Source organism: Anneissia japonica, unplaced genomic scaffold, assembly GCF_011630105.1.
Source record: "Anneissia japonica isolate Jap-2015-1 unplaced genomic scaffold, ASM1163010v1 scaffold288214_len167563_cov143, whole genome shotgun sequence".
NCBI lineage: Eukaryota > Metazoa > Echinodermata > Crinoidea > Comatulida > Comatulidae > Anneissia > Anneissia japonica.
In genome coordinates, this window is record NW_022702782.1 from 21,829 (window position 1) to 41,987 (window position 20,159).

Below are 20,159 nucleotides of genomic sequence, written 5' to 3' on the forward strand. Positions count from 1 at the left end.
CCACTGTGAGTGTGTGGCCCTGTAATAAGTTTTTACAGATACCGGTACAGGTTGTAGATGACAGGTCCCCGTAAAAAAGTTTTTACACAACAAATTTCTGGCAATATACATCTTATTAAGGTAATTCTGGTGGCCATTTTTGCATTTTTGCGATTGACCGTGAAAGGTTTATGTCCCAGATGACAAATGCACTGATAAAACATCGACATTTTAAACCAGATAATAAGCTGCAAATCTGGAATTACTGTATTGTATTTTTGGGGCATCTTGAATTTTGGTGGCCATTTTGGATTTGAGGCCAATTTTTGGGTGGCTCTCGATTGATCTTTAATGGTTTATGCACCAGGTGACAAATCAACTGAAAAAACATTGACATAACCGAATAATATGCTACATTGTTTTCTAATAATTGTGATTTTTGGCAGCCATTTTGGATTTTGGCGGCCATCTTGGATTTGAGGCAACATTCTTGGTGGCCCTTAATAGATCTTGGAAGGCTTAGGTCTGAGTTGACAATTCCACTTTGACAACACCGAATAAATATGTTGTATATCTCTATATTATAGTAATTTTGGCGGCCATCTTGGAGTTGAGGCTAAAATTATTTCAAATAGTATGGGGTCAGGATGATAAAACCGCTAAGAAAACCTTGACCGGTTTATCCTTGGCTGGGACCTGTCTATTACAGGACATTATTATTTAATTGTGTTAGCATGTCTGTTGGAAATTTTGCTTATAAATTTTTTATAAAATTATTTTTATTTTAATGTATGGTAACTGACAATGTGTGCCTATATTGCACACAGTTTTTTAATGTGCTTATAACAACATGTGCTTAAGGGAGAACAATATTAGGCCTAAAATTGATTTATTGACTGGCAACTCAAGTATGGGGCTCACACCCAGAATTCATGTTTTATTATGTTTTTGAATTGTGCATATCATGTACTATAGCCACAGCACATCGTGACAGGCATTTATTATTTATATATTTCTACAATATTTCATTGGATAATATAACACATTTTACATAATGTGACGGGAGTACAACGTCTATCACACGGATTTATTGGTTGAAGGTCCCAAGTAAGCAGCTAGTAGTAGCCTGGCCCTAGCCCACTTATAGTGTAGGTAGAGAGCAACGTAGAGCGTAGCTCAGTACATACAGTAGGCCTAGATCAAACTGGTGGTAGCCGACGACATACAGTAGTAGGCCTACTTGTGAAATATTCACAGAAAAAAAGAATGAAAATCAATGATATAACATACCATAGGGAACTGCAGACAACCAGTAATAATTAAAGGATCTCGTTTTCTTTAGTATTTCGTTTTCTGTAGTATTCAATGGCGTCATTTGAGGACGGGGATTCCCCATTCTTATATTACGCAGATGTAACTTCTGAGGGCGCACTTCACCGGTAAGCAAAAGACAGACTCGATTGAGTCTTAGCATAAAGCTAGTTCAACCGCCAATAAACTATCGCTTATATAATCATTTCATGGTTTAATTGTAATTAATTCACCCATTAATTAACTTGTCACTGAACTTATATTTTGTGGTCCAATCAACTAATTGTATCTTTAACTTGATTCCGATTGGTTAATACTATAGATTATTCTTTTATGTATGTGTAAGATCTCCAAAGTTTTCTCTCTGTTGATAGATAGCAGAGCTATCAAAATATCCATTTGATTTTGTTATAGTTTAATAAATTTGTGTTCCACAAGTCAACTTTCAAAGATTATACACCATTTTTTTTTAATTGTTTTTACATTTTATTTCACTTCGAGCATACATGCAAACCCACTCGGGTTCCAGTTACGCGCGACTAGTAGGCTTATGCAAACATAAATGAAAACTAAATTTTTTTTTCTATGTTAACACAACTATAGTATTTATTAAATAAAGGGGTATTACAATGGGGGATTTAAACGGGAACTTAAACTAACCTAACAACTAAAAACACGATAGGCATAGTCCATTCAGCAACTGTCCAATAATATTAATAGTGTTGGATGATACGCACCTATAGCGAAGGAACAGCGACAGAATAGCGAAGAAGTTCACAATATAGAAGTGAATCCAACTTCAGCAGGAATGGCAAATCGATTCAAGTCAACCGTCAGTCAAGAAATCAAAACGTCCATCCGAGATAACACCATCAACCATCCCATGTCGATCAGACATGAGCCTGGGTATTCCTCCAGCATAAATCTCGAAACTTGTAGCAAAAATTAAAATACTCCAGAAACCAAACTTAACTTTAGATTGGGAACAGCAGCCTACCGGATCTCTATTTAGAGTCAGTTCGATCAGAGCTGAACGGTGTAGACTCTGCCCCATCTAAGTTAGTGTAGCATTATGTTGGTACAGTAGTCTGGTGGAATAGCCAAATGGCCAGAGCCACGGGCTGAGGTACCGCTCTCCTCTCACTGGACTGGATTTCTTTTTGACTCTCCTATATCAAACTGTTCAGAGTCTTTTAAAGGACATGACTCCTCCTTGTTCGCGTCTTAACGTATTCCATCGGTTTATTATATTTATTAATCATGAGAAAATATAATTCTTATTGGTTTCTAATATTGGTTAACACCCCTAAGTCACTTTCCATTCCCTACCTTGGTTCCGGTCATGCATCAAATTTAGGTGGACAGGACACTTCCCTTATAGGACCACAGGAATGTACAATACCCTGACTTAATCCAGTATTGCATACTGTTGACTATGGAAAATGGAATGGTCTGTGCTAGTACAGCTACGATATGTGGATTAATTTTTATTGTGACTAACACTTAGCATCAATAATATAGTACTAATACAACAATGACAGTACTACACAAAATGTAGAAGCAAATAAATTCACATGACGATCATTATCACGATCCAAAAATAGGCCTAGGCTAGACTGTGCTAGACTAGAGAGTGAGGAAGAGAGGACATACCTACCTTACCCAAGGAGAAGCCTAGTAGAGATGCAATTTTATTCATAACTTGCACTTTTCTTTTGTCATTCGTTTGCAATAAAATATATATTAAAATAAATATTCTTGTTTTTCCTCTTTCTGCGTATTTTTGTACTCATGTTCCGATGGAAGAAATTCCTCAGGCCTAATGATGCTCGTATATACCGCGTGTGTAAAAAGTTTCTCTCAATTGAGGGCAGTATTGATGGGAGGCAAGTTGATATAATTATAAATATTTAATTAATTATAAAATTGTTTTGGTGTGTAATTACAGTGTATTACACTTTTTAACAAAATACAAAGTGTGAAGCTTAATGGTTTTTGTTACGTAGCATTTGGAATTCTTTATAAAATACAGTAAATCGTTGCTGGTTTCATATATTTTTTCTGTGCTGTGAGATGATATTTAAAATAGTTTACCGTTTTTGCTAGTGGGCTAAGCCTTCATAGTATTCTGTACGTGAATGTCATAGTGGTTCACTGCATAAACAATAAAGTTCTATCTAATCACCGTTCTAAGGATGATTATAAATTATAAAATATGATACTGTAATATGATGACGCTATATTATATTTGTTCGTTAAAACCTGTTCCAGCAACCAAAATAAAATACTGGATATATTTAATTTAGGTAAATTAAAGGGAGGGTATTCATAGAAGCTCCATGTTTACTGACACATACGAAATTTAATAGTTTTTTATTTACACGACAGACCTTTATTTTCAGTCTTTACAGCATGTTCTGCTGCCAAAGTCATTGTTAATTACATGGAAATCTTTAAGTAATACAGCCTTCTATTTTTGGATACATAAGTTAAAACTGAATAATACAATGAAAATAATTATTTTACTATAGGCCCTATGAATTAACAGGGGTATAACATTTTGAATATTTTAAAAAATATTCTTGCCAGAAATTCTATTTATAAATCCATCTATATTATTATTATTATTATTATTATTATTATTATTATTATTATTATTATTATTGGCAATAATGAAATCTTGAATATGCAGGTTAACACTGAGCCAGTCTAGACTGAAAATGCTATTAAATGACAGGAACAGAAACGTAGTTTTTATTATTTGGTCAGCCAACATTCGATCTACAAGCTTATCACAATCATTACATTCTCCATCACGAGAATATAGTCTACTGTGATGTTTGCAGATTTGCTTCACAATCGAATACAATGTTTAAGTTGTTGTAAAGCTTGTTTTTTGAGACTCGCACGGTCAATCTGAAATAAATAAATATATTTATAACATCATATTCTCTCTTCTCTTGCCATAGACATAGACATAGACATCACTTTATTAATCCAAATCCTTGGAAATTACATCGCTCTTTCAATAAATTAAGCAGGAAAAGTAATTCAATGCAATAAATAATAACTATCTTACATATCTACCATTAAACAGGTAAATGCCCCTCGCAATGAATGAGTTAGAATAACGGTTCGTGTTAGCAGCCGGTACCCTCAGTCTACCGCTGCGTTGTATAACGCAATTAGCAATAGTTGAATGTAACGGGTGACTTTCGTCAGGCATCACGTTATCAAACTTATTAACTAGTCGTTCTTCGTAGACTGAGTGCACCGATTGCAGTTCCGAACCGATAATCTTCCCAAACCTGTTAACAAACTTCTGTAATCTGTCCCTATCACCTTGTGAAATATTCCCACCCCAACAAACTAAGCAGTAACAAAGTAATCCGAGAATAATAGAATTATAAAATGACAGCATACATGCCATACATTTTGTTCTGATTACTTTTACGAAATTGTAATGCAACATGTATTGTCCTATGAAAAATTAAAAAAAAATCATAAAAATAATTTTTCAAATTAATCTGCTTATTTTAAAGTAACATAAAAATTATCAACTTGAACATAGAAATAAAAGTTTTAAAAATGTTTACCCATAATTATAAAAACACTTCCAGCAGGAATGTTTATACAAATCAAGGTATACATTTTTGTTTTAAATTCAATAATTTCTATGCTCAACTTAATAAGAGTAGTTTTAAAAATGCTTACTTTTCCAATATCGTTTTTTGGGAAACACTCAAAAAGCAAAACATAACCAGGAATGTTTTCTTCAACTCTCACCTAATAAAAATAAAATAGAAAAAGGTGTTTCCCAAATTACTTTACAATATCACAGTACAATAATCATAAAAATATTATGGTTTTCATATTTTGAGTAGATTATAATAGTGAATTGGAGTTGATTAGCTTGGTGGTTAAGATGCTATATTACAGTTCAATTCACATGTTAAATGATTTTTCCACTCACAAAAATAAAACAACTCCATTCTCTAACAGTATAGCATACGGTAACTTCATAGCAGTTTTGAAAAAAAAAAAGAATTGTGAAAGAGATTTTTACATAATATATAAAGCATAAAAGTATATAAAAAAACCCACAACAACCTAAATTACAATATTCAAAGCTCTCAGTTAATAACCTTTGTTTTTCTTACATTTGGTGAACCCTTTCTGTGTCTTTCTTTTTATGCTCTTTTTCTGATTAAATGTCTAGTGTTATTTTGCATTGCATATTGTTATCTTATTTTTATGTAAAATAACAATATCAAAAATTATTTAATTGAATAACTATTTTTATATATGATGCTTTGTCAATAGTTCATTAGTGCAATTTAAGTTTTTTATATCTTTTTAAATGTAAACTTTTAATCTTTTAAATCTTAAATTTTATAAGAACTTTGAATATATGTTGACTTTGTTTGTATACCACAACAATAATAATAATAACGAGAATGTATGTTGACTCTGTTTGTATATAATAATATTAATAATAATAAAGAGAATGAAAATAATAAAACTAATAATAATGAGATTTAATGTAGAACCACGATTCCTAAACTTTTTTCCTGGGACCCAAGTTTTCTCACACTAGCCGCGCCCACCTAATAATTTAATAGTATTTTTTAACTTCCATTTTTCTTTTATTTAATAATACAAGTAGCCCATACAAAAGATGATATTTTTTTATGACTCCACACATAATTAAGAATACAAACTCCATCTCTCCTAAAATTGTGAGAAGTTACCATTTTAAACATAAGTATACTTTTCTAAAAAAAATATTTTTAAATTTCAATTTTTAACCATAGAAACAGACTGAGTCTTCATTTTATAAATACGGAATCGACAAAATGAAAGAATCAAGTTTTGCGTATTCAATTTGCTATCGATTATATCAAACAAAAAATGTCATTATTAAGAATATTAATTTTCATTGTATTTTTAATCTATCTGGTAATGTTTGTTTTTTTTCAAAAAAGATAGGGTAATATTACACGTACAAAATAGATAACTCATTGTTTCAGTATCAACAAAAAAGTACACAATCTGAGGTGTATTATTCTTTGAATTTGCAAATAGTTTCCCATTCAAAATTTATTTTGATATTGCTATTCTTAATTCAATTGATAGCGTTTTTAGAGTTCATTTCTTATAAATTGCTTTTAAACAGGCGAAAGGTAAAATTTACACAATCATGTTGTTGTAAACGGCAACAGAAAAATAATAGCCGTCATAAGAACTTGAAGATATTCATTGTGGGTATATAATAACATTGTTTTAATGATGGTTTACCTAATAATAACTGTTTTCAAGTCTTCAGATCTGTGTGCATTAACTGTAAATACACACATGAATTGATTTTTTTTTTGGAAACCTGGTTAGATAGAGTTATAATAAGAATAACATGTAAAGTCTGCCTCATGGTTTTGGAAGCCTGGATGTAGAGCATCTTGTGTGATAAGCTTGTCTTGTGAAAGGAATTTCCACCAAAGAGTAGGAAAGTTCACTATTGGCAATCCTTGGCCCATGTGCCTACCTACTTTGTAGTGAAATAGGTGGAAAATAATGCTATGTGAATTGAACAAGCGACACACGGGTTTTACCCTTCCATATTAATGTAAACATATATAAGGTTTTTGATCATAAAATTATTTTCCCCCAAAAGAATATGAGCATAACGTGGTTACTGACCTTTCCAGTTAGATACGTGACAATCTGATCTTTGTCAATGCTTGCATTCTTCTTTGTCCTATTATTAGAAAAAAAAAATGGAAGTTTAAAAGAATATGCTTATAAACATAAATAGAGTTCATTTAATGCTGGGCTAAGTCTAATGTTTCAAATTTAATCTAACGGACAGTAATAAGCAGTCGCTCAGCTGAATGGATGTTATCTCCAATCCATATGTACCATAAACTCCTATCAGAACCATGAATTTAGTCTCAAAGTATCCAGGCGACCTTCACTTTTATTGTTTCATGTTGCAGGAGCTGAGTAAGTTAATAGGCCTATGTATAAAGTATAACTTACAAAATATTCTATGAAATTAGTCTTGTACACACCTTACACATATACAAATGTCCTCTCCTAGGTGATCATCTGGTACCCCAATCACCTGTCATAACAAAACGTTGCACCACATTATTAGAAATCGATGAAAACAGAATATAGGCTAATGGACTTCAACATAACCAATCAGAACAAGGCCAGCAATACGCACTTTGTCCTACAAGCGCGCCCACAAGCACACGTGTGTTTTAATAAACGCACGTGTTTGCGTTACCTGGGACATTTAGCAACATTAGGCCTATATCTAAGGGACGGGGCTTAGTGGAGAGGTCTATTTAGCAACAAATGTAATTTACAGGTTAAAGTTCAAGAGAAAACACAGCAGTAGTAGATCGTGTGTTCATGGAGCTTCGTTAATACACATAAACAATAGCACATGTGATGGCTTCTAAAATAAAAAGCGACAACCGGTGATTAAAAATATCTGATTTTCGTACACGGACCACTGCTGAACCGGGCGAATCATCAAAACACGACAGCTCTTTCGACAAAGCAGGCGTAGACCCACAAGATGATGCCGACCGAAGCTAGGCAAGTCAATTAGATTTAAACAGTGATCGAATGGATGAACTTGAACGAGATAAAGAAAAAAACTGATGATATTGAGAGTGTTAATCCGCAACTCGATATTTACCAAGATAAGTTCAGAGTGATGGGGAATCGTGAAAAGAATTTGGTGAATTCGCTGATATGTATTGTGAAAGGTTTAACTTATTTGGACTGGTTAGAAACAAAATAAATGGTCAGGTGAGTGAAATTTGTATACAAAAGTGGCATAAACTGCGATTTGTGGCAGGAAAATGGCGGCTGGGAGTCAAGACAGGAGAATTTACAATTCAAGGCTGCCTACGCCTAAAAACCTGTAGTAAAAAAAACCAAAAAAACAAATAAATTTATTTTATGATAAACTGTGACATTTTCGATACAATCTTTTCTTTTCTTGATGGCCATTCTGTGCTATTCTGTGTATAATATATATAATATATATGTATATATATAATATAGATTTGGTAAAGGCCTACCAGAACTCGCCATGTTATAATTTAACAAGAAGTGATTTTATATTTAATTTATTGATTATAGTTAGTTACAATTTTGTTAACTGTATAGTTTATGTTGATGTTATATTTTTAGTTTTTTTAGTTTCGTGTCTATTATTCTTAAACGAAATGAAATTTGAGATTTTAGTCGCCATTTCAAAGTGCTTGATAAACGAAAACAACAAGATGTGAACATTTTAATATATATTTTCCTGAAATTGGTTCTACTGTCAATTATTCCATGCCTGATTGCAATATAAATCAGCATTTTTACCCAGTCGCCCACTTATATATCTGTCTCTTATACACATCTTGAATTATGTAAATGATTTATATAATGTTTGAGACATCCTTAAGGCCTATTTATACTTTAACTATAACGATAAAAAAGCTAAAAAGCAATTGCTCATATAGAAAATAAAAGAAATAAGAGACGTTTTTACACTAGGACGATTCGATAATGATTTATCGTGTATACGATATCAAAATATTTTGACAAATCAAATCAGGTAACGTCATAATCATGGAAAAACGATAAAATCGTTGCTACTACTACGATTTTAATGTTTTTCCATGATCATGACGTCATCTGATTTGATTTTTCAAAATATGCTGTTATCGAATAACTGATAAATCTTTTTTCATCTTTATATTAATATGTATGCCTATTAATTTTACATGCTTTGTCGTTTTTTCATTAGAATTTGATAATATTTTTTTTATAATGTTATTTATTAAATAAACGTAAATAAATTTGAAGATGTAGGCCTACAAGTTTATAATATCGACATAATTTCTTATTTCTTCCTCCCACCATCATTCTCGAACCTCTTGTCTATAATCCTTCTTGTCGTATGATCGGCAAAGCTCACAATTTTGTGTATTTTTATATTATTATATGGGAATTGCAGAAATATCTATCTTATTTTATTTGAAACATAATTTATTTAAGTGGATCAATAGAAAGTTTTACGCAAGTTTTTGTATTTTATTATAACAGTATGGCTAGACTTAGGCCTATATTGCACAAGTCGCAAAAATAATCAGTGGAGTATCTCGGAGTCTTCGAAGGGGGGGGGGGGGCTAGGTCACAAAATAAGATGATATGAGGTGATTTTCGATGGGGAGGAGGGACCGTGGATAAAAGGTGGAACAAACAAAATACTTGAGATGTATTTGAGATGAGATTACCAACCTGAACTTGGTCTATAGATGGATGTAGTGAGAGAACATTCTCGATGTCGGGGGGAAAAATCTTTGTCCCACTCCTTGTTATCACATCCTGCGGATACAAAAATAATATCATAACCCACAAAAATCATCGTACACTTTTGGACGACTTTTAGGTCTTATACTTTTTGTAAAGCCCTGTTCAGACTACCAAATTATAACTGTAGTAATGATGTGCCTATTAAGGTGGATTCACACCGAATCCGAATTTGGTTCGTCGAACGTTTTCGATGCGCGTCTTAGTACGCGCCTCTATAACTCTTTACCACTAATTCGATTTTTTGTTTCGTTTCGTTAGCCATACGAACCGAATTCGGATTTGGTGTGAATCTACCGTACCTTTAGGCGTTTCACGTGTTTCTGTTATATAATATTTGATAGTGTGGACAGAGCTATTAGGCACTTGCAGAATTATTGAAGTTTTGTTCATTGAGTTGGTTTATGATATATCCGTATAAATCGGTACGTGTGCTTCATAATTAGTTTTCAGTTATCAAATAATTAGTGGTTTTATTGACTGTGGAGAGCGCTGAAGTTCTGTCAGTATTACATTTCATTTGGCAAAACATGTAACATGCGTAAATATAATCATGATGACATGACTTCATGACTATATTATATGGTCATACGAAAGTTTTTTTAGTGAAAGAAAATGGAATAATCTGGACAGAACTTGCTATCGTGTAGCAGAGAATCCTGCAACACGATAGAATTTTACATTACCTTTTTTCTACCTACTATTGCAAGAGCACCAGTCGCATCAAAAACGCCAAGGTCACTGTAAAATTAAGTCAAATGATATAAATAATTTCAAGTCAACTAATTCTCGGTGGAGGGGTTGCACTGTAATGTATTTTGCCAAGAGGTTCGGGTATATAAACAACAAGCGTTTTCGTTTTCAGTTATCAAATCTTTTTACAGTGTGGTCAATGACAGAACAAGTTCCTTTTATATATAAATTTCTTGGCAAAGCTACAGAATTATAGCTTTATATTATAGCTTATTATATGTGACAAATTCGTGGGATGTGCCCATGGTATAGGAATATCACATTTACGTACTTGTCATATCTAATGTAATAGTGTGGACTGAATTTTAAATACATATCGAAAATATTTTGAGTTATTGGCAAATTAATGTAAGATATTCAAGGTCCTCATGTCATGTCATGTCTTCTCTTACCCACAGAAAGAATGAAATTGAGAGTTTGAATGACATAGGAATAGATGGTAGTTAGTGTGACGTGTGCATTGAACCGCGGAGGTAGTTGACTCCTGGTTTAATAACTAGTCGCTACTCTACTTGTGTCGGGGGTTTAAATGCGAGTTATGCTGTTGATTTCGTGTGGTATATGGCCCACGTACACGTTAAAGAACGCAGTAAACTCTACTGAAAAAAGGTAATATCTCTCGATATACTGTCCGATGGAACTTTCCGCTAAGCTCCGCCCTTGAATATTGTTGATAACGTCCCACAAAAGAAAAGCGGTTAAAACATACGCAAACACATGCGTTTGTACAACACGTGTGCTTGTTAGACATGTGCGTATTTCTGGCCCTGTGATGATTAATCAGTTGTTAGTTTGGTTGACATTCCGGAAAGTTCTTTTCACCATCAGAAAAACCCCACTGGCGTCTTCGGACTTTCGTGTATTAATCTTGGTGTAATTCACACCAAAAAACCTTCAATTCGATCCTATAAGACTTGTTAATGATACTGCTTAAACAGTGAATTCTAAAAACTGAAATATCTTATAGACGTTTTGCTGGAAAAAATTTTGGAATTAGGACTTTTGATAAATGATAAGTAAAACTACTTGAGTAATGGTGATACAAACAGCTTTATCCCTAAATGTTAATAGAGAGAGTCATAAATCAGGTGAATATATTTCGAAATCTAACTTCTGATGCTTGGTAAGGGAATAAAATTTAGAAAAATAATTTTCTTCGCAAAATTAGCTTTTGAAAAGATGACGTAACGTGACAATACTGTAGTCAATTTTTGGGTGTGAAACTTAAACAATAAACGAGGTAAAGAGAGAAAAGCTAAAAAATACTATAATGTGGTGTTAGTAGAAAAAATTAAGTGGAGAGAGTAACTTAGTAGAGATGTGTAAGATCTCGCTGATATCTACAGTTTACGATCTGAGAAAACAAAAATTACATTTTTTTTGTCTCTGTATTGTGGTAAGAATGTTCCAAGTTATAGGCAATAGGCAATTGTATAAATCGAAGTTAAAACACACTGACACATGTGATACGTGTGGAGCAGTCGAAGATGAAAAGCACATGTTTTTGAATGTCTAAAAAATAGGATATTATGGGAAAATATAGACAATCTATTTAAGAAACTTGACAATAGTCAATCTTCTTTTTAAAGAATTAATTATAGGCTGTGATAGCAGAATTAAAAATGAAATATATTCCATTGCAGTATTTGCTATATACAAAATTAAAATTCTAACAGAGCTAGGTAAGCCAGTTTGTAAAAATGCATGGATTATATTTAAGAATTTTGTAAAAGAAAATAATTATGAATTGAACTTTATACTTGAATGAGTTTTATTAGGTTATCTATAGTATTATCATTGTACTAATTTTGAATAATTGGGATTAAATTGAAAAGTATTTGTAAGTATGTTAAATTAATTAAGAGTTATATTATCAAAAATATAAAAAAAAAATATGAAAAGAAACAAGGGAATAACGTCTGTAACCATACAAGAAAAAAAAATATATACACATTTAAAAGTATATATACAGCAGTGTAGTAAAGTTTAGTTTGAACACTTCAGATTGTAAGCTCAATGTACTGGTTGACGTCTTACTAATACTAAGGCCATAGTGTATGCATGACTTAGTGGTGTAATTGCTATTAATATGACCACAGTCCGAGCTTAGTGAATAAATAATGTTCAATATTGATGTAAAAATTTGAAAATCAGAAGAAAATGGTGAAAAAAGGTGGGAAGACCCCACAAAAGAAAAAAAAAAAGTTTCAAGTATTAAAAGACAACAGCGGAGATTAATGATAAAAGAGCCAGAGGCAGAAATAGGCCATCGGATCAATCATATTCTTCAAAGTGCTACAGTTTACAAAAGACCTGGACAGATTGGCAGTCAACGTGTGAGCCATACACGGCAAGCATTATATGAGAATAGAATTGCAAGGGATGGTATTCAGTTTCAATGGACCTTTCCGCTAAGCTCCGCCCCTTGGATATTGTTGCTAAGGTCCCACAAGACGGCATTATTAAAACATACGCGAACACGTGCGTTTTTGACAACACGTGTGTTTGTAAGACGTGCGCGTATTCCTAGCGCTGTTCTGATTAGTCAGTTGTTAAGTTTGATTGACACTCCGGAAAGGTCTATTAAACCTCGACAGTCGGACCTCATGCAATTCTATAAACTTTTATAATATTTACTAAGTGGTACTGAAATTAGTAAAATACAATTACCCAGTTTTAAACCATCCATGTGATTTTACTGCATTTGGTTGTTCTTCATTTTTTAAATATCTTTGAAAATTACAACTGGAACGGCTCCACACTTCACCAACACTTCCAACTGGCACACACTTTCCTTTGTCATCAACCAATTGTATCTGAAAGTAAAATTTAAACTTATTTTTAAATGTCATTAAATGTTTTCTCTTAATTTTACCAATGTCACAATTGGAGCAATTTCATGAAGTCCCAGTCTTCCAAAAGAAACTGGATGGCCTCGCAGCTTTCCCGCAAGTAAGCACTAATTTTCTAAAAAATAACCCATTTCCAGCAGATTCATAATGTACATGTTTTTACATTAATCTACAGTCATTGCCTCACGGAAACACACCACACGCTTATTTAACCAAGTCTCCCGGAATTGACTTCTTCCATTTAGGGACCCCTCCAAATTTGAGTTTACTATGCGCTCACCTCTGCATTTGGCAGCATTCGGATTCCAGAACGCCGCTTATTCATTGAATCCAAAAAACTACCTGCTGGAAACATCATTTCAGTTGAACCGTAAAGAATCTGAAGGCAAATAGAATTTATTAAATAAAATGTTGTAATTCAAAATTTAAATCCACTCACATCTTCGTGCATTTTTGATGCATACAAAAGAAAAACAAAGATCTTACCAAAATTTTGGAACGAAATTTGTTTTCATAGTCTTCGGCAAGTTTAGGAGGGATGTTTGATCCTCCGACTACACCTATAAAAATTTGTGTGAAATGCGATGAAAGTTAATATAGGGCTATAAGTATATCCACTGCATGTTTGCCCTATTTTATGTGTAATGTAACTTCATCATCAAATATGGCCTTAAGAATAAGATATTTCACGCCTTTAAAGTACGTGCATACTTAACTGACTTAATATAAATAAAACGTACCTATTCTGACACTTTCGATATGCCCTGTCACATTAATTAGCGTAATCATTCTTTTAATCAGCATTTATCAGTAAATATGCAAGGTTATTAAAGGTACTAAAAACATACACAGTATAATTGTAAAAGGTAGATACACATTGTTGCTAAGCAACATTTATGACAAATTCATATGTAACCATACAAACATGAAACTAAATTAAATTTTCATAGATACGTACATATTTTGAGAGAGGATAGGTCATATTCACCAATATCCTTGAAGCTGCATAGATCGTATAGACCAGTGACTAAGGGGAATGTTTCTGTACACCTTCGTTAAAAAAGAAGAAATTATTGAATGACTAATTACAGGAATGGAGTTGAATAGCGTGGTGGTTAAGTTGCTTGCAGGACTTGCACACCAATGTGTAATATTATTTTGTTTACCACATATACATCCAATATATTTTTTTACAAAATATGTCCATGACTTGAATCAGTCTCTATCGCGTCGTGACATGAATATATATGGGTCGGTATTTCCGAGAGACATCAGCCATACATGCATATAACTTCCAAGCCTGGGTTCCAGACGTTAATTTGGTTTACTCACTGAATTCTGGAAATTATAATAATTTTATTCCGCTCAGTAAGCGCCATACCAAGATTAATTTGATACAGTGCGCGTTCTACTTCGAGACCGCCTTTGGAAGCTGGAATTTTTGGGGCGGTCTCGGGGTTCGGCTATTCGAAGAAGTGGTCTGGAATTATGAGGGCCAATCACAACTGATTTTGATGAGGTAACTCGAGAGTAAGTCGTGATCAAACATTTTTAAAACAATTACAGTATAAACACTTTACTTACGCTTTTAAAACATTAGGCTTATTTAATATTATAAAATGTTGATAATTTGTATATTTGGTGAGTAAGAGTAAAGTTATTAGAGTAAATTTATCGCACATCAGATTTTGGAGAGGCCTAAGCCTACGTAAACCGAAAGGTCCACTGATTAATCTCAGATAAGAAAGTATAATACATACTCCAAGTATTGAAATACACGCCATCGTGTTGGGATTCAATATTTCGACATTAATTATGTCATCATCAGGAATGATGACATCCTACGTAGTAAGAGTACTAGAACTATATACTCTTTCGTAGTAGCAATAGTTACGTATACATATTTTTATTTACATTTGTGCATTTTATTTTGTTATTACCGTCGTTATAGATGGGTTGTGTTCACGATGGTCGCAGTCGCAGGTGTACTGGAATACAGCAACATTCATAGTAATTAGACTGATTGGTTAATTAGATAAATATGTTTACCTTCTTTATGTTTATGATTTAGATCTGTTTATATGGAAACCACTTCTTTCATTTTTCTTATCGTTTCCAGAGATACCTTCAACGTTTACATGTAATGTTATGATCGTAAAGGCAGACCTTAGAAGGGAGCATTTAAGGTCTAGTCTAGGTATTATGACAATGGTAGCACAAGCAACCCTTGTACCCCATGAATACTAATTGAAGCTGTAAACAAAGCCATACTTCTTGGTAAAAATAAAATATACAAATACCTCTCGTCCTGAATTGTTTCCACTATGCGTCTGATGTCATACACTGAGGGCGCAAACACTGAAGTCATAGAAGCTACAAGTGGGGGCATCACCCCACTTATTTCTCCACTAATATGAGTTGAATTACGCGCAAATACTCTTCGATTCTGATGAAAGAAATTTACAGAAACTATTACAGAGTTTTGATTACATACAGTATAGGCCTATTAATTATTTGTCTCTTTCCTGTCAGTCCCCTCTAATGGTCTCATTATTGTACTTTAATAAATTTCACACTTTGTTAGTTAATAAACACTGTATGCAGAAAAATGTCAATATAATGTCCCCTTCCTTGCTTATTCTCTTTTCTTGTATAATATTCCTTTCTTTAGTCTCTGTATTAGTCCTACTTAATGAATTCTTATAAATATTAGTAATTCGATGGAACAATGGCGATACACAATAATTATGTTCTCTTTCTTGTTCATTGATCTAAAATAACTCTTCTTCAAACTAATGTTTTTTTTTTCCATTTGGCAGCGTAGTGGTGGCATCAGGATTTGCCAAACGAGATGGGGGCATGGACGTCGATCGGTGGGGGACAGTGGGGACACGTTCCCCCACTTTTAAAAGTATATGGGGACATCATATCAACTGTCCCCTCCCCCACCTTTCACTAATGTTTTATTGTTAAAACCCCACTTTTTAAAGTAAGTGGAAAGAACAACAATTACGAATGACTGTCATGAATTCCTGACCAATACTGAGTAAAAACGCAATTTTTTTTGTACATTTCATAACCATCTCTGTAACCACTCCACCGACTTTATATGTGCAACGGTTATCAGAGGCTAGATTTATTATGAAAACAATGTACTGTACTTTAAGAAATTAGAACGCGTAAACCATTTAGGCCAACATTTTAAAAACTAAAAGTGCACAATTTCTGCTATAAACGATTTATACGTTTTGTATATTATTAAGACCCGTATATACTAGTGTTCAATATTATCTGTTGTTCCTAGTTTAAAAAAAATATAGTTAGTCAATTGAATGTTTTAAAGCCATTATCAAACAATAATTATACAGCTTGGACACAGATAGTTATGTCTATTTCGACTTATTCGAGTTCATTACCACGAGTTTACGAACTCCGATGTTACTTGACGCAATTTTGCCATGACATCATGATAATGATAAATTAAGTAAATCACCTAATATGTTTGTGAAATGAAAATGCCAGCTAATGTCAGCTTCTTATCTCCTCAGTCCTGTTGATCGTAAGTTAGACGGTAGTATTTCCACTCACAATAGTGTAGTCACAACAATGCCCCTATTGGGACGCTTGGGACAGTCCCACACAACTTTTATAATGGGTCCAGAAAAAATGGGTCCACTTTTTTAAAAATGGGTCCAGATTTTTCATATTGTTGCGTAAAATAAGTCAGCTTTAGAAAAAAATGGGTCCACATTATTTGAATTTACGTGTAAAGTGGGTCCCCCTGATGTTGTTCCACACTGTTTAAAAATCCTGGCAACGGCACTGTGTCGCAACTACTTGCACAAAAGTTTTCGCGGGCATAATGCCTAGACAGGATTGTTCATTCATATTGAAATTAGTGTTTTAGAGGTAAATATTTTCATCCAATGGGAATATATTTTATATGAGAAGAATCTATGAATATATTCAGCTCTTATTTGGTAAAAAGCCGAAATGGCAATTTCGATATGTGTTTTCCCCAATGGAGCCACCCCTGTACTCACCCCTCTATCTTTATCTGGCATGCTTGCAAGGTAATTAAAGATTGGTCTGGTTCCATTAATAATACTAAAATGTGTGTGAACCACGTGCTTAGGTTTTCCAGTAGAACCCTGTCACCGGTGGAAAAAAAAAATAGTAAACTGAATGCAGGAATAATATATAGCTCACATAGGAACGACTGCGTTGGCATATGCCTACTATTGTAACATTATATGTATTAGAAAATACAGAATTTATATTTAAAAATGCATTCTAGTATGTCACCTTATTCTATAAAGTGGCGTCTATTACATATTACCATGCAGAATTCATATTAAATAAATGCATTCTATTATGTCACTTTATTCTATTAAGTGACGTCTATTGCATTTTACCATGCACCATTTGAACTTTTAAGTTCAAACTTTAAAGATAATGCAACAAGCTAAATTTTGAAAACGATGTTACACACATAAATTTATGCAATTATGATAGCGCCAGTTAGTGTAATCATATTATATACTGACGTTACCCGTTGCATATTTATAAGTTTTGAAATCGGGGTGGGGTTGATGGTGGATTTCACATGTAAGGGGCGCCACTAAAGTAATATAAAGTGATTTTTAACTACTTGAGCGTAATATTTTGCTTCGAAATGGGGGAACAAACTCCCCCTGCCTCCACATCTCCCATCCCCAACTCGCAAACGGAGCACCTCCGTAGATACGCTACGTCACAAGAAGTATGTACCGGCCTAGTATCATATACTATCTATATAATATTATACAGTAATCAGTTTTATTAGTTTCTCTATTGTTTATTCAACATGGTACTATCTATTTCTTACTGAAGTACTGAAAATATCGCTGTCATCATCGAAAGTCACTTGGTTCCTTATGAGTTTGAAGAGTTCAATAAACTTAAGGTCGGATCCAAGCTTTTCAATATCATTGACGTTGTATGTGCCGCTATAACAGTGTTACAAAAAAAACGAATTTACCATATCGACGAGCAATAAAAGGAAATAAGTATATTCCTAGTTTCAACTGCGCATGCCGTATCCAAGTTCAATCGACATAAACATACATTTTGTGTATGTTCGTCGAGTGGCCTTGAGAGGGCATTGGCAGTTCAAACTACAAATTGGCTTATATACATTGTAAATGATAACCATTACTTTAAATATTCTATAAATTCACAGAAAACAAAAAAAAAAATAGTATTGAATTTACATAAATTAATATATACTGGAACATTTAAGAAATAGAAGTTTACAGTATAATAAAAAAAAGTTTGCTCAAATTAACGTGTGTTTAAAAATGTCCTTTGCCATAGCCTTAGATTTCTGAATTTTTGTAGTAAAATTGTCTGTAAAAAGAAAAAAAAAACTACTTTTAATTGAGGAATTAAAAAATTGGACTATTTTTTTTAAATTTCTTTTTGTAGTTGCTTTTGGATGGCAGATGCTTCTTTAAATGGTATAACCAGTAAAGCTGTATTGTTTTTAAGTTACCTTTTGTTATTCTCACCAACACCAATAATAGCATCAAAATGTGGAGTTCTGCAAAATTCAACATTGTTAGATATCAGTGGCTTATCTATAATTAATTATTATACGATGGCCTTAGGAATATTAAGAAAATTATAACCGGATTTATTAATTGATAAGCAAAATATATGTGTACTGTAAACATAAATATCAGAAACAACACGTTACAATACCAAGGATCTGTGAATTCTACTAAAATTAGAATAAATTACATCATGAAAAGGATTAAGCCATGAAATAAACCAAACAAACCAAACCAATGCTAACACGGTGTAATATATAAACAATTAAACTCCCCGGTCCAACTTTGTACATGTATTTACTGGTACTGGAAGTAGAATGACACACAATATTTAAAATACATATAAATGAAAGATTAAGTGAAGGTGAGTAAGTGGGTTGTGTTAAGCCAGGCTCACACGATTTAGGCCTAATCATTTTCAATCTCTCAGTCTATCATTAGGGAGCTTTCGATTACACGACGCGGTAGGACGTACAACTAATGACGACATTAAGTAGTCATCTGCGCATGCGAGAACGTTAATTTCCCCTCTTGGCTTGGATTGTAGAACGTAATTTGACCAAATCTACGTTGTTTAAAAGAACGTAGGATGGTCAGGCATGACCATAATATGGCGCTTTCAATTTACGCGAAGACGCGGCGCTTGAACGGAATCACTCACGCGCGACGAGGTGACCTTAACGTTCTCGCATGCGCAGATGACTTTTAGTGACGTCATTACGTTCTACGTCCTACCGTCGTCGTGCAATCGAAGAGTGGCAATCAGCAGACGGCATCGCGTCGTCAAGCGCTCACAGAGAAGTGATGCATTCGCCTGTGGGGGGAGGGGAGGTGTTTTGGATGGGAAGTAAATACAATGAGTTTCGTAGCTTACTGGGATGCATCTTCAGCACTTGCTGTTCTAATAATATCGATCAATCTATCGTACAGATTAGTTGGGCTTCTTCCTAAAACAATCACTTTACATCCGGTCTACAAAGTACCATAAGTATCAATGAGAAAATATATATCAAAGAGAAATATATATAATACATACACATATATATATATATATATGTATATATAATATAATAAAGATAGCCGTTAACACTGTTAAATTATCTATAAATCATCAAAAACTACGTTCGTTGATCAAACAAAGCCATGCCATGCTTGAGTCTGTCGTGTGTTTCATTCTTGAAATCCTGAGCTGCACTGATGAGATCTAACAAGATCGAAACGGTACTGTCTGCAGATTGGAATATTTACGCTCCTTTACATTGTGCTGCTAAGGTAGTACATTGTTTTGTAG

General features: G+C 33.4%; 2 protein-coding genes across 3 annotated transcripts in view; both read right to left on the reverse strand.

Moving 5' to 3' along the window:
- The window catches only part of LOC117104020, an 11,449-nt gene extending 7,979 nt beyond the window's left edge, over nucleotides 1-3,470 (reverse strand). The window contains exon 1 of one of the 2 annotated variants that reach the window (XM_033244669.1): nucleotides 2,944-3,470. The gene's annotated coding sequence lies outside the window, so the exon portion shown is untranslated. Of the gene's footprint in view, nucleotides 1-1,269 lie in introns of both variants that reach the window. The other variant, XM_033244668.1, reaches the window with a different exon arrangement.
- A 178-nt stretch (nucleotides 3,471-3,648) lies between these two features.
- The window catches only part of LOC117104021 (medium-chain acyl-CoA ligase ACSF2, mitochondrial-like), a 20,984-nt gene continuing 4,473 nt past the window's right edge, over nucleotides 3,649-20,159 (reverse strand). Inside the window, exons 4-18 of the mRNA XM_033244670.1 lie at nucleotides 19,743-19,840; nucleotides 18,811-18,858; nucleotides 18,145-18,271; nucleotides 17,321-17,428; nucleotides 15,578-15,723; nucleotides 14,236-14,327; nucleotides 13,764-13,837; nucleotides 13,558-13,656; nucleotides 13,096-13,241; nucleotides 10,359-10,413; nucleotides 9,601-9,687; nucleotides 7,359-7,411; nucleotides 6,988-7,045; nucleotides 5,005-5,076; nucleotides 3,649-4,206 (exon numbers count right to left, since the gene is read on the reverse strand). Coding sequence (XP_033100561.1) covers nucleotides 4,144-4,206; nucleotides 5,005-5,076; nucleotides 6,988-7,045; nucleotides 7,359-7,411; nucleotides 9,601-9,687; nucleotides 10,359-10,413; nucleotides 13,096-13,241; nucleotides 13,558-13,656; nucleotides 13,764-13,837; nucleotides 14,236-14,327; nucleotides 15,578-15,723; nucleotides 17,321-17,428; nucleotides 18,145-18,271; nucleotides 18,811-18,858; nucleotides 19,743-19,840 — 1,326 coding nt within the window. The 3' untranslated portion in view covers nucleotides 3,649-4,143. The remainder of the gene's footprint in view (nucleotides 4,207-5,004; nucleotides 5,077-6,987; nucleotides 7,046-7,358; nucleotides 7,412-9,600; nucleotides 9,688-10,358; nucleotides 10,414-13,095; nucleotides 13,242-13,557; nucleotides 13,657-13,763; nucleotides 13,838-14,235; nucleotides 14,328-15,577; nucleotides 15,724-17,320; nucleotides 17,429-18,144; nucleotides 18,272-18,810; nucleotides 18,859-19,742; nucleotides 19,841-20,159) is intronic.